Below are 19,930 nucleotides of genomic sequence, written 5' to 3' on the forward strand. Positions count from 1 at the left end.
ATCCCGTCTCTGGTTCTAGAAACAGAAGGATAAACTTTCAACAAATATAATATGCACCTTTCTTCAATGTTTCGCAAAGTTGTTGAAGCATCAGCTGTATTCTTGGAAGGAACCTCACCACTTGTCGGTGCGGGATTTTGTGTACAGACAGTTTGTGTACAGACCTTTTGTCTGCCAGTATGCCTGACAGTCGTGTTCCATCTCCCCCCTCCTGCCGGTTTCACGGTAGATGGTTCCGTCCTGTGGATGTGCGCAGTAGCAGAAGCCGGTCGAGCCGTGACACTGTTTGGTGCTGAAGCTGCCGTCCTCCTCACACTGTTTCACAAACTGTCCCGGCATGGGCTCTGTGTTCTGGAGCTGGGTCTGGCATTCCGTCTCTGGTTCTAGAAACAAAAGATAAATCATCAACAATGCACCTGTCTTCAATGTTTCACAAACTTGTTGAAGCATCAGCTGTGTTTTTGGAAGGAACCTCACCACTTGTCGGTGCGGGGTTTTGTGTACAGACAGTTTCACCTTTTGTCTGCCAGTATGCCTGACAGTCGTGTTCCATCTCCCCCCTCCTGCCGGTTTCACGGTAGATGGTTCCGTCCTGTGGATGTGCGCAGTAGCAGAAGCCGGTCGAGCCGTGACACTGTTTGGTGCTGAAGCTGCCGTCCTCCTCACACTGTTTCACAAACTTTCCTGGCATGGGCTCTGTGTTCGTGAGCTGGGCCAGGCATCCCGTCTCTGGTTCTAGAAACAAAAGGAAAAACCGTCTTGAATGTTTCACAAACTTGTTGAGGCATCATCTGTGTACATGCCTACATGTCCCTAAATCATCTTCACTGCTCTCTCAATGGCTCATGGGAATGCACTGCCCATCATGCAGTGCGAATCCATCGTCACACTGACACCCTGCGATACAGACTTGTGTACAGATGGGTGCGGGGTTCTCACATGTGGGCTGGCAGGCTCCGTGTCCAGGACAGGACAGAAAAAGATGAAGCATCTTTAACCGTAGAAACTGTTAAAAGTGTACCTTTTGTCTGCCAGTATGCCTGACAGTCGTGTTCCATCTCCCCCCTCTTGCCGGTTTCACGGTAGATGGTTCCGTCCTGTGGATGTGCGCAGTAGCAGAAGCCGGTCGAGCCGTGACACTGTTTGGTGCTGAAGCTGCCGTCCTCCTCACACTGTTTCACAAACTGTCCCGGCATGGGCTCTGTGTTCGTGAGCTGGGCCAGGCATCCCGTCTCTGGTTCTAGAAACAGAAGGATAAACTTTCAACAAATATAATATGCACCTTTCTTCAATGTTTCGCAAAGTTGTTGAAGCATCAGCTGTATTCTTGGAAGGAACCTCACCACTTGTCGGTGCGGGATTTTGTGTACAGACAGTTTGTGTACAGACCTTTTGTCTGCCAGTATGCCTGACAGTCGTGTTCCATCTCCCCCCTCCTGCCGGTTTCACGGTAGATGGTTCCGTCCTGTGGATGTGCGCAGTAGCAGAAGCCGGACGAGCCGTGACACTGTTTGGTGCTGAAGCTGCCGTCCTCCTCACACTGTTTCACAAACTGTCCCGGCATGGGCTCTGTGTTCTGAGCTGGGCCTGGCATTCCGTCTCTTGTTCTAGAAACAAAGGAAAATCTATCAACAATGCACCCGTCTTCAATGTTTCACAAACTTGTTCAGGCATCATCTGTGTACATGCCTACATGTACTTAAATCATCTTCACTGCTCTCGCAATGGCTCATGGGAATGCACTGCCCATCATGCAGTGCGAATCCATCGTCACACTGACACCCTGCGATACAGACTTGTGTACAGATGGGTGCGGGGTTCTCACATGTGGGCTGGCAGGCCCCGTGTCCAGGACAGGACAGAAAAAGACAAAGCATCTTTAACCTTAGAAACTTTTAAAGTGTACCTTTTGTCTGCCAGTATGCCTGACAGTCGTGTTCCATCTCCCCCCTCCTGCCGGTTTCACGGTAGATGGTTCCGTCCTGTGGATGTGCGCAGTAGCAGAAGCCGGACGAGCCGTGACACTGTTTGGTGCTGAAGCTGCCGTCCTCCTCACACTGTTTCACAAACTTTCCCGGCATGGGCTCTGTGTTCTGGAGCTGAGCCTGGCATTCCGTCTCTTGTTCTAGAAACAAAAAGATACATCATCAACAATGCACCTGTCTTCAATGTTTCACAAACTTGTTGAAGCATCAGCTGTGTTGTTGTAAGAAAGCTGATTTCAGTTCATAGCCTGGAGACCAGAGAGTTTGCTCATTCCCAATAATGAGAAGTTAGTCACGATTTTACAATTGGAAAAAAGGATGGTGCATTGATATCGTAAACCCAAGAACCTGACAGTCAGTTTTACCTTTTGTCTGCCAGTATGCCTGACAGTCGTGTTCCATCTCCCCCCTCCTGCCGGTCTCACGGTAGATGGTTCCGTCCTGTGGATGTGCGCAGTAGCAGAAGCCGGACGAGCCGTGACACTGTTTGGTGCTGAAGCTGCCGTCCTCCTCACACTGTTTCACAAACTGTCCCGGCATGGGCTCTGTGTTCTGGAGCTGGGCCAGGCATCCCGTCTCTGGTTCTAGAAACAGAAGGATAAACTTTCAACAAATATAATATGCACCTTTCTTCAATGTTTCGCAAAGTTGTTGAAGTATCAGCTGTAGTCTTGGAAGGAACCTCACCACTTGTCGGTGCGGGATTTTGGCAGATCATGACACACCCATCTGAGCAGCACTTCTGCCGCCGAGGGCAGTCAGGGTCCCCGTCACACTGGCTCCGCTCCCCCTTCCGACAGCTTGTCTCTCGTTCCGGTGCAGGACACGTACCAGGTTTACGTCTCATGGGTCCTGGAAACACGCAAAAGGGACACTTTAGACAACATTGATCACTGATGTTGCCATCATACAATATCTTCCAATATAAACAAAACGTTGGCATGAAAAGAGGGGGTAAACTGGTTAAGAGGCAACTCCCCATAAATCAAACCAACAAATACCCGCCGATACTTGATGGGCACTTTACATATTGCACACCAAGATGTTTCATTTTAAAAAGTAATCTTGCTCTAATCTTACCCCGCATCGGCCGTTTGCATTCCAGCGGCCCTCCGCACCCGTTATCGCAACACTTCTCTCCTCTGGAACAGTCTCCGTCCGCTCTACAAGTTCTGTACGGCCTCGGCAGTAGGCACTCGTCAGCGCTTAGGGGGGCGGGGCATGTACCTGGTGTCTCTGAAGGATTGAATCAAACAGTCTTGTTCGCGGCATCTTCGCAGTGATGTGCGTTATGTTTTCAAATTTTAAAACACTTGGCTAGTTCAACAGAGTGTTACAATAATCTTTCTGACATCGGTCTAGAGCCTTAAAATCTGTGCATCTCTGCCACAACTTACGTCCGTCCGGTGTAGGCCTCCCCCTCACACGGACACATTCCTGTCCACAGCCGAGATCACAGCACTTCTCTACCCTGGTACAGTCCATGTCCGTGGTACAGACCCTGTACAGCCTCGGTCCTGAGCAGTCGGCTTCACTCAGGCTGGGGGCCGGACAAGTGCCTGGTCTCTCAGGGAACGCTGGGATAAAATAATGTTTTCTGTCCCATTTTGCATGTGTAGTTAATACAGGTTGAGCAGATGTGCCGCTATGGTGGGCCATGGCTGGCTATTCTCTCGACATGATTTACACGACAGTGGAAAATAACATGTTTAATTTTACTGTGCATGTTGCATTCAATCAACGATAGATCTAGGAAACTTTTTCCTTGAAGCTTTTTGTTTGTCAAAATCATTGAGAATGTTTCTTTTTTTCAATCTAAGATCCTTCCCAAGGTATAATAGTCCGACTACTTACGTCTGTTTGGTCGCGGAGGTCTCCTGCGCACACGAACACATGTTCTCTGACAGCCGTTAAAACAGCACTTCTCCCTCCATCTGCAGTTCGCGTCCATGGAGCATTTCCTGAACACCCTCAGCAGGCACTGGTCGTCACTGAAGGCAGGTGCTGGACATATGCCTGGTCTCTCAGGGACGGCTGGAGGAGGAAACACATAAAGCGGTCTCTAGGAAACTGTACGGTCAGTCTAAGGTAATATAAATGGCACATCGTTTTTAAATGTGTAAGATTGTTCAGAGGGAGTTAAAAGTGATATGGAAGGGCAACAGCCAACGCTCGTCCACTACGTGACTTCTTACGGGCTTCGCCACAGTCAACTTCGTTTCCTTCTTCGTCGAAAAAGTCGGCGTTGCAGCCTCCGCAGTAGTTGGCCTGACACGTGGCGTTCGGGTGTCCCGGACAGGTCCTCCTCTCACAAGGGTTCCGCAGGCATCTGGCCACGCCGACCCCGGGTGGGCATGAGGAATTGTCTGAAAATGTCGCCAGCAAAAAGACCAAGACATTACCTGCGTGCACCATAATAAATGGGAATAAGCGGAAGCAAGATACTACATGTGCTTGGCTCACATTGTCACATATAAAAATTTTGACTACGTGACGTAAGTGCCTAGTGTACATTAGCAGAAAGTAACTAACATGGCCAAGGCACTTACGAGGTCTACCGTGCCTCACTTTGATGCACGTCTTGCCGCAGGGCATCTGACAGCATTTCCGTTGGCGTGGGCAGTCGGAGTCGGCCTCGCATCGGTCGGAAGACTCGCCACTACACGGCCGTCTGGAGGGAGGCGGGCACGTGCCTGGTTTGTCTTCATCTGCTGTACAAAAGAAAAAAAAATATTGTAAAACTATTGACATTGAAAGCATGCTTTTTGCAGCGATGGCTGGCCTTGTACTGCCCTTATGTACGGATACATAGGCTTCTCAACTGATGCACTAGTGTTTTTGTCGACGTCGGATTTGGATGTAGTCTCTGAAATAGTCTGCAGCAGAGTGGTCTACTTAAGACTTAAGATTACTAGTAGTTTGTGCTTTCTTACCAGCTTCTTCACATTCAACTTCATTCCCGTCTTCGTCGAAAAACTCGGCGTTGCAGCCTCCGCAGTAGTTGGCCTGACACGTGGCGTTCGGGTGTCCCGGACAGGTCCTCCTCTCACAAGGGTTCCGTAGGCATCTCGCCACACCAACCCCGGGTGGGCATGGGCGACGTTCTGGGCAGAGCAGGACAGGAACAAGGAAGGACAAGACATCAATCGTGTTGAAAAAAGAAGCATTGTGCCATAGAAAACTATACTAAAGCAAACAGAACAAAATGACATACCTAGATTCTCTGGGGTGTCCATCTCGCACTGGCTCATGGGTATACACTCCCCATCATGCAGTGCGAATCCATCGTCACACTGACACCCTGCGATACAGACTTGTGTACAGATGGGTGCGGGGTTCTCACATGTGGGCTGGCAGGCTCCGTGTCCACACGTGTCGAAGTGGCTGTTTTCACCGCACACTAAGGCCGAAAACATCGATGTAATATTAGATTCAGGCAGCTAAAGCTGATTTCAGTTCATGGCCTGGAGACCAAAACTTACTGAACCAGAGTTTGCTCTATCCCAATAATGAGAAATTAGTCGCAATTTTACAATTGGAAAAAGTATGGTGCGTCGATATCGTAAACTCAAGAAACTGACAGTTTTACCTTTTGTCTGCCAGTAAGCCTGACAGTCGTGTCCCATCTCCCCCCTCCTGCCGGTCTCACGGTAGATGGTTCCGTCCTGTGGATGTGCGCAGTAGCAGAAGCCGGACGAGCCGTGACACTGTTTGGTGCTGAAGCTGCCGTCCTCCTCACACTGTTTCACAAACTTTCCCGGCATGGGCTCTGTGTTCTGGAGCTGGGCCTGGCATTCCGTCTCTTGTTCTAGAAACAAAAAGATAAATCATCAACAATGCACCTGTCTTCAATGTTTCACAAACTTGTTGAAGCATCAGCTGTGTTGTTGGAAGGAACCTGACCACTTGTCGGTGCGGGATTTTGTGTACAGACAGTTTCACCTTTTGTCTGCCAGTATGCCTGACAGTCGTGTTCCATCTCCCCCCTCCTGCCGGTTTCACGGTAGATGGTTCCGTCCTGTGGATGTGCGCAGTAGCAGAAGCCGGTCGAGCCGTGACACTGTTGGTGCTGAGCTGCCGTCCTCCTCACACTGTTTCACAAACTGTCCCGGCATGGGCTCTGTGTTCTCGTTACACACTGGGGCTGAGAGGAAAATATTGGCATCGAGACAGAGACGTTTAGTGTTAATCAGTGGTCAAGTTGTGTGCACACAAATGTGTAATATTGTGCACTGTACAACGAAATCGGTCAATGTATTTAACAAAGAACAACCAACAAAAGGATCCACCGTTATGGTATTACATAACGTACAGCAGCCTACCTGAATCATCTTCACCGCTCTCGCACTGACTCATGGGTATACACTGCCCATCATGCAGTGCGAATCCATCGTCACACTGACACCCTGCGATACAGACTTGTGTACAGATGGGTGCGGGGTTCTCACATGTGGGCTGGCAGGCTCCGTGTCCACACGTGTCGAAGTGGCTGTTTTCAGCGCAAACTAAAGGCGAAAATGTTGGTAATTGCAAATTGTGGTAGATTTTAAAGCTTGCTAGAAATTACCTCGAAAACATTTTTTCTTCTTCAATTAAATTTTTAGCGTGCTGATCAAGACTTAACTTTGACAGAAAGGCAGTTTTTACTTGGACCTTTTCCAAAAGTCTTTGTTCTTCTTACCGACGTCGTCACAGTGGACCATTTCTCCGCCCTCGTCGAAAAACTCGGCGTTACAGCCGCCGCAGTAGTTGGGCTGACACGTGGCGGCTGGGTTGGCGGGGCAGCTGGTGACGTCACATGGGTTAGCGAAGCAGTTGAACACTTCGACATCAGGTGGGCAAGTGGGAGGTTCTACCAAGAACATTAAAAAAAAGAAGAAGTCCATCACATGGATGCTTCATGGATTCGGGGAGAAGAGCCATCTACAAGAATTCGTCTGTGTCGACAATCGACGACTGTCGACACTGGACGATGTGCATTTACACGTTGTAGGTCAACGGTACAAACCTTTTACGGGCAGGAAAAATCATTCATATTTATACAGAATAAGTACATGTAGTCCTAGCCTGGGTGTCATCCTTTATCCTATTTGTATGCCAGGGCTCCCACCATACTCGCTCACTAAAAAATAGGGATCGAGTATGGGAGCCCCGGCATACAAATAGGATGGCACCCAGGCTAATGTAGTTCAAGTTACGTTGGTTGTTAAGACGAGGTGTTCTTACCGGTTTCGTCGCAAACAACTTTGTTGCCGCCCTCGTCGAAAAACTCGGCGTTACAGCCTCCGCAGTAGTTGGCCTGACACCTGGCATCTGGGTGGGCGGGGCAGCTGGTGACGTCACATGGGTTAGCGAAGCAGTTGAACACTTCATCAGGTGGGCAAGTGGGAAGGGCTGGAAATGTCACTAAAATAAAGAGGAAAACTCTTTAAAACCCTCCACATCAGGCTTTGGTATTACCAGTTATTTTGCTGATTCCTCTTTGTTTCGCGTCTGTTGGCGTGACTATTTTCCCAACACCATTCTCGGAGTCTGCTGTGGAGGCGACAAGTTTCTCATCCTCTAAGTAGCCGCCTTGCCGTTAAAATGAGTTTTCTGCATGTGGCCTGCGCCAAGCCTTCATAAGGTACCAAGGGGTTATGATTCGCCTCAAGGTTTTCTCCCTATAGCCAGTGTAGTTAGTCTGGTATAGATATTTTCTGCGTGAATGTCATTGAGGGCCGTACTTAGGCACGTGCCTGATTTAAATGCCTTCACGCCCGCCGATGCTTGTGAGAATTGTGAGCGTGAAGGGAGCCATGGCGACCGCTACTCTCAGAGCGCGGACATCGAAGTTCAAGTCTTCCCTCTGCATATGGCTGAAAGACTAACGATGTTGGCAGGAGTTGAGAGGACAGACAGGAACTTGATTATAGAAGGGGTGAAAAGTTTAGCAGGGCAAGGCTGCTTAGTGCCGTTGATCCGTGTTTGTTTCTTAGAAACGTCACAGCTCATCAGGATAACTGCTGCTTCGGTAAGACACAAAAGACCGGGTCTGGTTTAGTTATTTTCTGTGGACGTGAAAGACGTTGGGCTGCTGAGCTAGTTGACTGCTAGTTTCTGCTGCCATGGCGAGACGATGAGGAGCTTCCATTTGGTGTGTGTGAGGGCGGACTCTGACAACGCTTTACGCTAAATTCAGGAGGCCGTGTACGAATCAAATTACGCTAAATTCGAGAAGAGACCGCTACGCCTCCCGCTAAATTTTGTCACCTCGCCACAAATGACGCGAAGTTGAATGGCTTTCCTAACGAATTACGCGAAACTAAAATACCTCGCCTACGCCCTACAGAAAAGAGTATATGTAGGCCTCCGATGTGACGTGACAGGACTCAAATACACTGGACACCCTTTAAATTCACTCCCCGTATCATGTTACGTATTCGAGGTGAACGCGCCTCACCTTCGTCGCACTCGACCCTGATGCCGTCACTGTCGTAAAACGCGGCGTTACAGCCTCCGCAGTAGTCCGCCCGGCACCGTGCGTCTGGATGGGCGGGGCAGCGGGTCACCTCACATGGGTCTGCCGTGCAGGCGACCTGCCCGACACCAGGTGGACAGGGTCCGGGTTCTATCGGTAGAAATCACATTATTACTGTCACGATGAATCTTTCAACGGTGTGAAAGTATTCAGGAGAGTCACGGAGAACAAAAAAGTGTATTCTGAAAGGTTTTGTACATTCAATCACCTAATATTAGTTTGAGCTGAGAGCCTCGTCGAAGCAAAATGATCAAGACGGGGATACTACAGCTGGTCTGTTTTGTCTTTCATCTTTTGGATAAAAGATGTAATTGTGTAATATTTGGTCTTAAGTAAAACAACAAACTATTCCCTATCAGTAAGGCGAATCTATTGCTGTGTATACTGTAGCCGTTGATAAGATGTACATGTACTAGTTATCAGAAAGACCGTGCCCGTACCGGGCCTGCCGACAGCGGGACTGTCCCCCATGGCGCCCAGGCACACGGCGTTCCCGTTACACTGCTGCACGCAGATCCCGAACCCAACATGCCGCATGCCGTGTGGACACTGTCCAGGTACAGCTGAACACAGGATCGAAAACAGATTGAGATGATTAGCCTGGGGGCTGGATCTTGGCAGGGCTTTTCTTCCACAATGGGCTGAACTCTTGCCAAAAGCGCGGCTTTTTGACAACACTTAAATAATATACGACCTGTCCGAGCGCTTTTGGCGTACCTGGCAGGGGGAGATCTGTTCCGGAAACGAGGAGTACAGATTTAATGTAACAACTTTTGGGTTCTGTCCCAATAAGAACAGGTGCTTTAATACTTACAAACGTAGACCGCCGTAATTGGTAAGTCAACTCGCATGAGGGACCCGTTTTCTTGTGAGACATACAAGAACGGATATTGTAACAAACATGTTTTGATGCAAATGACGTCTTGCATCAGATAAGGCCATGCAATAATCATTTAATTAGTGCTGATAGGAACGCTGGGACAAAAAGACAAACATCACTAACCGACTAAACTTTTTAGTCGCCGTGTAAGGCTATTTACTAGTAATTACCGTCTCCGAAAAACAAACATGTCAAACACAACAATCTCCAAATTGAGTCAAATTTGATCGCTTCATTATAGATTATGTCACAGGAACTACGATGTTGTAATCAAGTGTGTAGAACAACCGAAATAAAAGGTAGGATACGAGTATTCTACTCTCGCACCAACATTCGTCGCAGGCGGCCTTACGATTTTGCCGCCGGAAAATTTTCAAACATCCTGAACCAAGAACCAACCGCTAACAAGGATCTAAGACAACCTTCTTCGTAATAAGACAGCTGAAGTTTGCAGGACTAAAATGGCTTCAGTTTGCGATCGTACAATATAATGCTGGAGCGACGAATGTGATCAGACCCAGACAACTACTCACCTTGGCTGGCACCAGTCAGAGCGGCTATCAGTAGTGCTGCGTGGACGAACAAGACCCGCATTATTTCTGTTCTCTAAAATCTCAGGGCTGAGAACAGAGTTTCAGTGGCGTCCGCTGACACAGGTGTTGTTCTTTTTCCAGCAGTCCTAGTCCGGCACTCCGAAAGTACGCCTAGGCCCGACCGCTGCCTCTGGAGGCTGTGTTGCCTATGACAGGCCGTGTTGATTTGTCAGTGTTTTTATACGGGACCTACCATTCATGACAACGGCAACCTCACGGGTGTCAGCTCACGTGATCAGGGACCTTGTGCAGAACGAAGTCAAGAATGTCGGGCATAAGAGCCGGAAGGTACAATTCATAACGTATTCCGTCATCACCTTTGCCATTATTATACCTACAGGCAGGTGAGATCAAGTGAGCCACTTTGTTTCCTATCAAGACAGACGAATATGGAAGAATATGATTTATAGTCTGTATTCAACTCCCCTATCAAGTCAAACGGACGGTCCCGTCCAAACGGCCCTTCTCACTGACAGACGAAACGGGCAAAAACAACTTGTTGTGAAGGAATGAGAAGTTCGTGTTTTGCGGGTTAAGCAGATCTCCATGGTTTATTGTTAGAAAAGTTCACAATGAGTTTAACCGGTCATTCACTCGTGTGGGTTCGTATATACCATACCAGACCGTTCCATCCGTCGTTTCAAATATCAAATATATGGTGAAGAGTTTTTAGCTATGATAGAAAAGGCAGCAGGGGAGATGAGCAAATGAGGCATGACATCTCTACAGGCAAATATTGGACAGTATTATTTTCATTGATGGTCTGAGATTTAATCCCATTTTCGTGGTATTGATAAGACGGGCGTTCTGTGCCTTGATATAGAAATAGAAAACATCTATTTTGATATGTACATTACATGGATCATTACCTCCTAGGCCTCAAGATAATGTTGAACAGAAGATACTAAAGATCTAGCCATGTTTTTAATGAGTGTTGGTCTATCACTAGATCCTTCTGTGCTGTGCCCTGGTAACTAACTGCCCTATTCAGCAGATTGTGTGTTGATATACGGTGTTACGTCCATGGAGGACGATTCTCAGTGACCAAGTCCAAGGTTAATACATAAACGCTAATATATCTCAGTGGGAAACACGATAAGTCGTGCCAACTGCCAGCTTTGCCAGGCCCTTTTCAAACAAAGATGACGGTGATATGTGGCCCCCTGGCTGGGCTGATTGAGCTCTCTGTGCCCGGGTAGCGATAAGATACGTAAGAAATTCAGCAAAGTTGACAAAAAAATTGAAAGAAAGAAGTTGACAAAATCAAGCTGGTGTGTGTTACACGGGAACGGACTGAGAATTTAAACTGGAGGTTTGCATGAAGCTGCTGTCACATACGTTGGCATGTTTTAAGTCGTTGTATGGCCACATCACCTGACGTCTGTGCCGAAGAGCAGAACGTTTTGTAACGTCAGCGTATATTGTGAGCGTTGTGCTGTGGTAACTTGCAACTTGTCTCAAACTCATATTCACAGGCTTTTCCATTGTGCTGGTGCGGCTTGTATGGGCTTGGAGATCTAGTGCTGCTTGTATGGGCTATACACTTCCTTCCCAGCGTGTCCCAGAGCTTCATCATTTAGAAAAGTCCACCTGGCACACAAAAACCAGAACTGGACGGGAGGCAAGGAAATAAGGCGCATCCGCTCTGTTAGGAAATGGCCTCTTCGCAACAGGAGAGGTAGACTCAGTCTTTCATCTGACTCAGAAGTCATCAAAAACATTTGTTCAGAGAACGCACTGCGAGTCAGATCTTGTTACTCCTTTCTTCCTACCACGACACAAAGTTCAAGCGTTTCCTGTTGTTTTCCAGAATCAACCAGTTTGATCGAGCGCGGGGTGCTGCTTTTATACACAACATACAAAGGCAGTATACTTTTACGTGAACCGGGCCCCAACTGTTCTAGAGCCGTGCGGGTTCAGCCATCACAAACCTCTGTCCAATAAGATGAAGACAGACCAAAGTATGTTTAAAATTGGCAAGATTACAAGTGGAACATTCGTCTTCAAACTATAACATGCATGGAGTAACCAAATGGTGATAAAGGAATTGTGACGATGTGAAGAATCCTCTGTATCTAATTGTTTCAGTATGAAACTCAATGGTCTTATCTTAAATGCCCGATATGTTATGGGCTAAAAACACTTGGAACTACATTCCAAAACTATTACGATATAATCAACATTGAGTGACATACGGACCAGCTTTTATTCGAGTGTGCGTGTTAAATACCTGATCCCTCCCCAGATGGTCTTAATTCCCCACACTTGGTGTAGAAACGTTGTATAGATCTTTGCCCGATATTCAAAACAAACCGACTCGTATGAAATAGTGACAACAACAGTATATCAGAAAACATTATCCTCTCCAAAGGGACGCGCGGCCTTTCTCAAGAACATATCGGGTCGCGTCTAGTTTTACTGAGAGATACTGAAGAGCAATGAAAACTTCAGTCTGTCTATTATCAACCATAGTAAAGAGAGAAAGTGTTGTCTTAGAGGATATTGGTTAAGCAATTATTTCTAACTTCTGTTGTTCTTCTTCTTTCAATAACACGCAAACAAACGCACTTGTTTTTACATGTATATCTTACGTAAGAAATGTAGTTGGTAAAGTCAAGGTCCCTAGAGCTCAATGCATTGGCACCTGAACATTTCTGCGTCAACCCGTCCGTACTTATTATCGTTACAGTCAGACAAAGACTTTGTTTGACCGGTGAGGCCACGAGGCAGCACGTATCCAGACATCGGACAGCCAGATGTCTTCTAGTAGAACTTAAACTAAACTTAGAATCTTTATAGTCACGCCGTAAAAGAACTCGCTCTCCTCTGATCCGAAGATAACGACAGAGACTGCGCTCTATTTTGGTATTTGTGAGGGTAACATTACATTCTTTTACATGAAAGTGAGCCAGGAACGTTTCTAATGACCTCTGTGGGGCACTTGGTGCATGTTTCCCGTCACATTACGCCTGACCTGCTCACCTGGAACTGTTGTCACGTCTTGTCGCCTTGCACTCTGTACCTGCGCCTCGCCCCCGGAGCGCCACGGTTTTGGCACGGCACTCAGGAAAACTGCTGGAACACATTTAGTCGGCTCGCTCAATGCTGATAGAATCGGCAGTTGTTTCTTTCCGTGAACACTGTTAGAAAGACGTTTATTTGCATGGTTGCTAGAGGTTAGAATGTGGGGGGTCCAGTTGGCATAGAAAGAAAAAGCAGACCTAGAAGGGGGTAGCTTCATCGTGGGGCACCAACTCTTGACGGAACTGTTGGTGTTTGATATATGATTGGAATACATACAAGCATACTTGTCAGACACGCATGTCATTGTTTCAAGCGCTACAATGATATGAATTTTGGAATGCTAACAGCGCCCTCTACGGGCTATTCGTCAATCTGTAGCAGATTTGATGGAAGTGGTTACATTGACTAGAATGTGGGATATGGAGGCCCAACGTTCGACATGGAACAATCCTAAGCCAACCACATCAACATAGGATTAGATAATATTCATAACAAGTACTTTGCTAAATCTAAACGATAAAATGTGAGCCATGAGATGATGTAACTGTCTTTAACATTTTCCCTCCAGCATGTAGACATGTCTGTATACTTGTGCATTGTGATCACCTCTGTTGTCCCAGATCCATATATGGACGAGGCGATTATCTTTTACAAAGGCCTACCTGGACACGCCCTCATTACGTCATCGAGGTCACATCACTACTACAAGGAAGGACGTGTAAATAAACAGGGTCATTTGGATATGTCAGTATGCACCAGGACTGACAGACGTAAACAATCATCGTAACTATCCAGTTGATCGTATGGAGTGCTCGTGACTCGGTCAAGGTCATACTACGACAGAGAAAGGGACGAACAACAACTACATTCATTCGGTAGGTTACCGACTAGATTTTATTCCCTGGGCACTGAGGATTTTGTTTGCATTCTGTGTATTTATTATGAAGGTTTGGGTACGATTAGAGCTGTGCAAAACACTATAATAGCAGTGGACGATGATAATAGTCAACATTGAGTAAACAATTTTGGTCGCAATGTCGTAATTTTTCACGGACCATCCACTCTAAACCTACGATTTAACGTGGCCAGCTTGGTACATATACGAGGTTTTCACAAACGGCCAGGCATACGTACATTCTATACATGTCACCCAGACCAAGAAATTGTTGAGACTTCTCCCCCTTATCTATAAACCAGTGAGGTACGCCTCATTGTAGGCAGTACTCTCGGTGGGGCCCCCCTCCCCATGTGGAAAGGTTCTTTAGTTCAGGCCCCACACCCAACATAACCTTTAAACCTCTCCCCGGTACATACGCCATCGATTCAGAAAATCTCTCCTGTGTTCAGTTGTATTTGAAAGGGATAAGGTGGGATTAACATCGCCTTTGTACTGAAAATGTCACACACTAGCCAGGAGGTATACCTCCCTTTGTAAATCTTTTTTTCTCCCGATATGTGAGCTGAATAATACATAAAGAAGGCAGTAGGTGTCCAGTCCATGTCAATCTGCTACAGTTCACAGCGATCTTCTCATTTTTACAATTCGCTGAAGGCTTCGGGAGATGTTTGTCATGATTGTCAGTTGCCATGACTTTGACCGTGACATTGAAGAAACGTCCTTACCCAGCTAATGAGGACCAGGCAAAGACCTTCGCCTGTCTTTCATTATGCCAGTGACAACACTCCCCATACCCTTTGTAACAGTTCGTGAAATTATGCTTATAATTTCTTGAGTGTTACGTGTCATGCATACCGGTCACCTGTAGACTTCGGTCACACTGTGTCCTGCTAACAAGTGCGTCAAGTTCTTACACTGGACAGGTTTGGCGATCAAGACCAACCTAACATTCCAAACGCATCCAGTCTTCTCCTCGTGAAGCCTGGAAGAAGAAGTGCAACCTTTATTTGAGTGACGTTTCGTGCGAAGAGCCAGTCTTTCGCTACACTTCACCTTTACCTGATTTTAAATTTCGCTACACTTCACCTTTATCTGACTTTAAATCACCCACCCGGCGATGTATCTTAGAGAATGTCGTCTGACACATGTTTATATATAGACACATGGTCACTGTATCTAATGATCCATATACAAGCAAATTGCACAGCAACCACTAAAACTTCCTTGGCAACGTTGACGCCCAACACCATATCATGGCGTCATCTTTATTATCCCTGCAAGGTTGCTATATACATAAGAGTCAAAATTTAAACCAATGTTATGAATATCAAATCCAGGAAAACCGAGCTCCATTCCGTCGAAGGTATATCAGCAAGGGGTTGAATATAGACACACGTAACGGAATGAACCAAATATTGTCCAGAATTTGTTAGCAAATCATAAAGTAGAAATGATTGCCGTTCCCCGAGGGACCTGTAGCCACTGGCATGGTGATCGTCTTTGACGTATGTTACCTTCTGCTTCCTATGTACACCCATTGCCTTGGGTAATTATCAGGGGTAATTATGGTGTTCTTACGTGGGTCTTCTGAAAATAGTATCACCTGACGTCATTGATACGTGGTATATTTGTGGCAAACGTGAAGCAAGTTGGTCGGAATGGAGGGAAATTGGTGGATCCGTACGTAATCTACGTGTGCCAGTAAGAGGGTTCAAAAGCGAGGCCAATCTATAGGAATGTGTGTTTATGTGTGTGGGGTGTGTGTGTGTGTGTCTTCCTTACCCAATTTCGTCGTCGGCCTGCGTGCCATCAGCTTAAATTATTAATGACGTTTAAAGAATCGGGCGTCATGCATAATAAATGGTGAATTGACGGGTTTCCATTGATAAACTACTGACGATACTGGCTGTTGAACAGAAGGTTTACAGAGAAACCACACGAGGTAGTTAGACGTAAGGACGGAAACTATTTGTGGCGAAGAGAGAGGGTAAGGTGTTATCTTTCTTTTAATACTCTAGGCAACTGTTTCATATAACTTTAACTGTTATACTGGTCTTAATACTTAGTATGCTATCAGTAAGACTGTTACAGTTCTGTTGTCGTCCGAAACGCTCCAGCCATAGTCTAACATGTATTGTTCATGAACCTCGTAAAAGATCGTAAAATATTTAGTTTGCCACACATACTACACCGGATGCCAATGACTATAAAAAAAGCGATACGCTTTTTTGTCTTAACATTTCCTCAGGAAAAAGTTAATACTTATTTCTCCATCACTCTACCGTCCAGTTGTTGTACAGTATAAGGTTCTACTCTATGTGACCATCTCGCAACAAAACCCGTAAAGTCGCTATTTCTCTCACACTAGACCCGGGGTTCAGTACAGGTGTCATAAGGCTTGAGCTTGTAGCCTGGAGTCCAGCCTTGTTAGCTTTGGTCCGCTCCCCAAGATCCGCTCCCCAGCCAACTGCTAACAAGGCTGGACTCCGGGCTATTGAGCTTGGCACTGCTAGGCCAGTTCGGCCCCATGGGGTGAAGTCCCTGAAGCGACATGACGTCACATGTGTGTACCTGACTGATAAAAGCCGTCACTATGATATACCAGCCATCCCCTCTAGTCACGCATGTCCCCAGGGACGGGCAAAGATCAACAAATGTAATTTCTTCAACTGCTGGACGATATTTCAAACACTTACAAGTAGTTGGCAAACAAAAGTAGAGTAGGATGTTAGCCAAATTGTGGGGTGCTTCAGATCACAGTTAATCATGTACGGCTGTGGCGGTGGCAGAAAAACACTCAATTATCCCTAGAGTCTGTCATATTGTCATTGGAGTAACTTCTGTATAGTTGATGTAAAGGTAACGATTTACTGTAAACAGCGTTTCGACTCCAACCTAGGGCCCTTACGGTTCGTGTCTAAAGTTCTAATACAAATGGTTCATATCTGATGACTGCTGCTATAATTCAACACTTTATTCTGTCTGATAGTAGATCAAATATAATAAACTTGTCACCTATCATGAATTGTTGATGACTTCATGGTTATGTGTAATCATGTTCCGTATTTTTCAGGTAGATTTCTTGGGAAGCCCGTCTCGCCATGGCTGACAATGTGCAGGTGTGTATAGAGTTCGGGGAGGAGCCGCCTGACGCGGAGCTGCAGGACGCCCACCAGCACGTGTACGAGTTCGAACACCCCTCCCACTCCGGGGACCTGCTCGCCGCCATGGACGACCTGCGCCGCCGCGGTGAGCTGACGGACGTCACCCTGTGCGCGGGGGACCAGGCCTTCTCCTGCCACCGGGTCGTCCTGGCCTCGTGCAGCCCGTACTTCCGAGCCATGTTCGCCGGCGACCTGATGGAAAGCCGCGCAAGAGAGATCCATTTGAAAGATATCAACCCGGACATGGTACAGCTGGTGGTAGACTACGCTTACACATCAAAAGTCACCATAACACGGGAGAATGTACAGGACGTGTTGGAGGTCTCCGACAGATTCCAGATTCCCGCCATTAAAGACGCTTGTTGTGAATTCCTTGAAATGCAGCTGCACCCTTACAATTGCCTTGGAATATTTCAGTTCGCGGATACGCACTATTGCAAGGATCTCCAGATAAAGGCTTTTGACTTTGCGTTGTCAAAGTTCGGCGACGTCGTTGAGAATGACGAGTTCTTGGAGTTGACGAGAGACGGTCTTGTTGAGTATCTTTCTCACGACGAACTGGAGGCAACCAAAGAGGAAAAGGTATTTGAGGCCGGTATGAAATGGCTGCATTACAAATGCGAGGAAAGATCACAGTACATTTGTGACGTGCTGGAAGCTGTTCGCCTTCCATTGATAGACGCGAAGTATCTTATTGAAGAAGTGGAGAGAGAGGCAGTAGTCCAGAACTCCTCGCGGTGTCTTGAGCTACTGGATGAGGCGAAAGATTTACAACGTTTGCTTGAGGAACAAGGAGTCGTCAGTGATCCTCGCGTGACGCCGAGACGCTGCGTGGCGCAGAAGGTCCTGTTGGTGTTGGGCGGGAAGAACCAGGCTGGTCCCTGCACGACCATGTCGTACTACGACAACAGGAAACAGGCCTGGCTGCAGCCCGAACCGTTACCCATGGAACCACGCGACTTATCAAGCGTTACAACCATCGGACACTACATCTATCTGACTGGAGGCGCTCCCGTGGGCTTGTCTCAAACCGGACAGAGGGAGAAGTTGAAAGACGTTTGGCGGTACGACGCAACGGCAGGGTTGTGGAGTAAGCTTGCTCCTCTCCACCAGGGCAGGTGCGGCCACGGCTCGGTCGCCATAAACGGGCAGGTGTACATCCTGGGCGGGTTTGACGACATCTCTATCCTGAGTCAGGTAGAACGGTACGACCCTGCCTCCAACACATGGGACATCGTCGCGCCCATGCTGAAGGCCGTCACCAGCCCGGCAGTGGTCGCCTATCCAGGGGAAGATTTACGTCTTCGGAGGGTTTCTTGAAGATGAAACCGTGGGTTTCGCACAGTGTTATGACACCGACACCGGGCAGTGGAGCCTCATGCAGACCCCGTCTACCTGCGAGACCGGCGCGTCCGCCGTCGTCCTGAACGGGCTGATCTACATCATCGGCGGAGAGCTGTCGCGGAGCGTCACGGTGTTCGACCCCTCCAGCCAGAAATTCTACCAGACAGGTGAAATGGTCGAACAGCGCCTGCTCTGCGGAGCTGCTGTTCTTGACGACAGGATCTACGTGACGGGCGGGGTGTCCCACCGACTGTCCGCGGAGGTGCACGACACCATCGAGTGCTACGAGCCCAAAACGGACAAGTGGAGGATTGTGGGTACGTTACCCGAGCCCCTGTACCAACACGGTTGTCTGACCATATACATGAGTAACCTTAACTGTAAACAACAAGAACACATACCAGGGGGGCAGGACGCAGAGGAATAATGCGATATGTATTCCGTGGGTTATCAATAAACCTTCCAACAGAAGGAATGCGGATAAAGAAGACACAAGATGAAATATTCGTTGCTCAATGTGTCTTTGCTATAAAGTTGAAACCACAATGAATGTGACAAGGCTATGTACAAGCAAACGCCGCTCTTGCTTCGTGTCTATCATTGTTGTCAATGCAATGTAACGCACATTTGTAGAGCTTAAGAGGTTGTGAGCTGTACATTCTGCTGCTGGTTATTGCTAATGATAGCTTAGATGGGTCGCTTTGGAGACAATTGTTTTCCTTACAATTTGATCAAAGAGAATATGGAATAGGCAGTGTTTTGTGGTATACCTAAGTAGCGTAGTGTAGGGGTACTAAAATGAAGATAAATTCAATCTTATACACATGTATCCCGAGAGCTTCAGATGAACTACAATTTGGATTACCTGGTCTCATCGCTAGGTGTCGTTTCTACATAACATAATGTACTGTACGTGCCTTTAAAATATAGTTGTGGTGTGGATCTATGATGTTAGACATGACTAAAAACATGGGTTTAACTGTTCTCTTGCTTTCTCGTTGGTGGGATATTGTTCCTTTTGGATAGCCGACTGTACTTTCCAAGCAGAGGTTGGGGAGGGATCTTTCCCTTCTTCTGAGTACCAGTATCCTGTTTTCTGACGCCGACCGTTGAGATTTTCGTGAATCTAGTCATTTACGTACTCTCAATTTGAAGTTTCCATAAAGAATTCAGATATACTAATTACCTCTACCATCTACAATTAATTACACAATCACGTTGAAATCCATGCATCCATTCCTTTCCCCGCTTACAAGTTGGCGCACGTGGCAAATAAGGTAATTGCCGCCAGGTTTATTTCGAGGATCACTTGACTACTAGTGCGGAGAGAAGGGCGTTGTGAAGTGGACCTTTCGCACCTTGTTATACGCTTGTTGACGACCAATGTGTAGCTATATCGAGTCGTAGCGATTCTGCTCGAATTCACTTTGAAAACTAGCCAATAGCCGTGCCCAATACCGTTTATGGGTAGTGGTGTTTCAGTCCCGTGAATTTCTACATGTAGGTAGAATTCACAAATTAA

At 47.1% G+C, this 19,930-nt stretch overlaps 1 protein-coding gene and 1 pseudogene across 1 annotated transcript; one reads left to right on the plus strand and one right to left on the minus strand.

The window, feature by feature from the left end:
• Positions 1–1,442: 1,442 nt before the first annotated feature.
• LOC109473875 (SCO-spondin-like) lies at positions 1,443–6,759 on the minus strand. The gene is made up of 15 exons (XM_019774005.1): positions 6,667–6,759; positions 6,308–6,490; positions 5,928–6,129; positions 5,575–5,793; positions 5,200–5,385; positions 4,919–5,089; positions 4,535–4,696; positions 4,181–4,351; positions 3,840–4,019; positions 3,383–3,562; positions 3,066–3,221; positions 2,673–2,837; positions 2,351–2,569; positions 1,907–2,125; positions 1,443–1,607 (listed from the first exon to the last, which is right to left on the minus strand). The coding sequence occupies exons 3-15, from the start codon at positions 5,962–5,964 to the stop codon at positions 1,546–1,548; spliced, it is 2,127 nt and encodes a 708-aa protein (XP_019629564.1). The 5' UTR covers positions 5,965–6,129; positions 6,308–6,490; positions 6,667–6,759; the 3' UTR covers positions 1,443–1,545.
• Positions 6,760–13,631: 6,872 nt separating this feature from the next.
• Positions 13,632–19,510, plus strand: LOC109473917 (annotated as a pseudogene).
• The last annotated feature ends 420 nt before the right edge of the window (positions 19,511–19,930 follow it).

Source organism: Branchiostoma belcheri, unplaced genomic scaffold (assembly GCF_001625305.1).
Source record: "Branchiostoma belcheri isolate BF01 breed outbred unplaced genomic scaffold, Haploidv18h27 scaffold3, whole genome shotgun sequence".
NCBI lineage: Eukaryota > Metazoa > Chordata > Leptocardii > Amphioxiformes > Branchiostomatidae > Branchiostoma > Branchiostoma belcheri.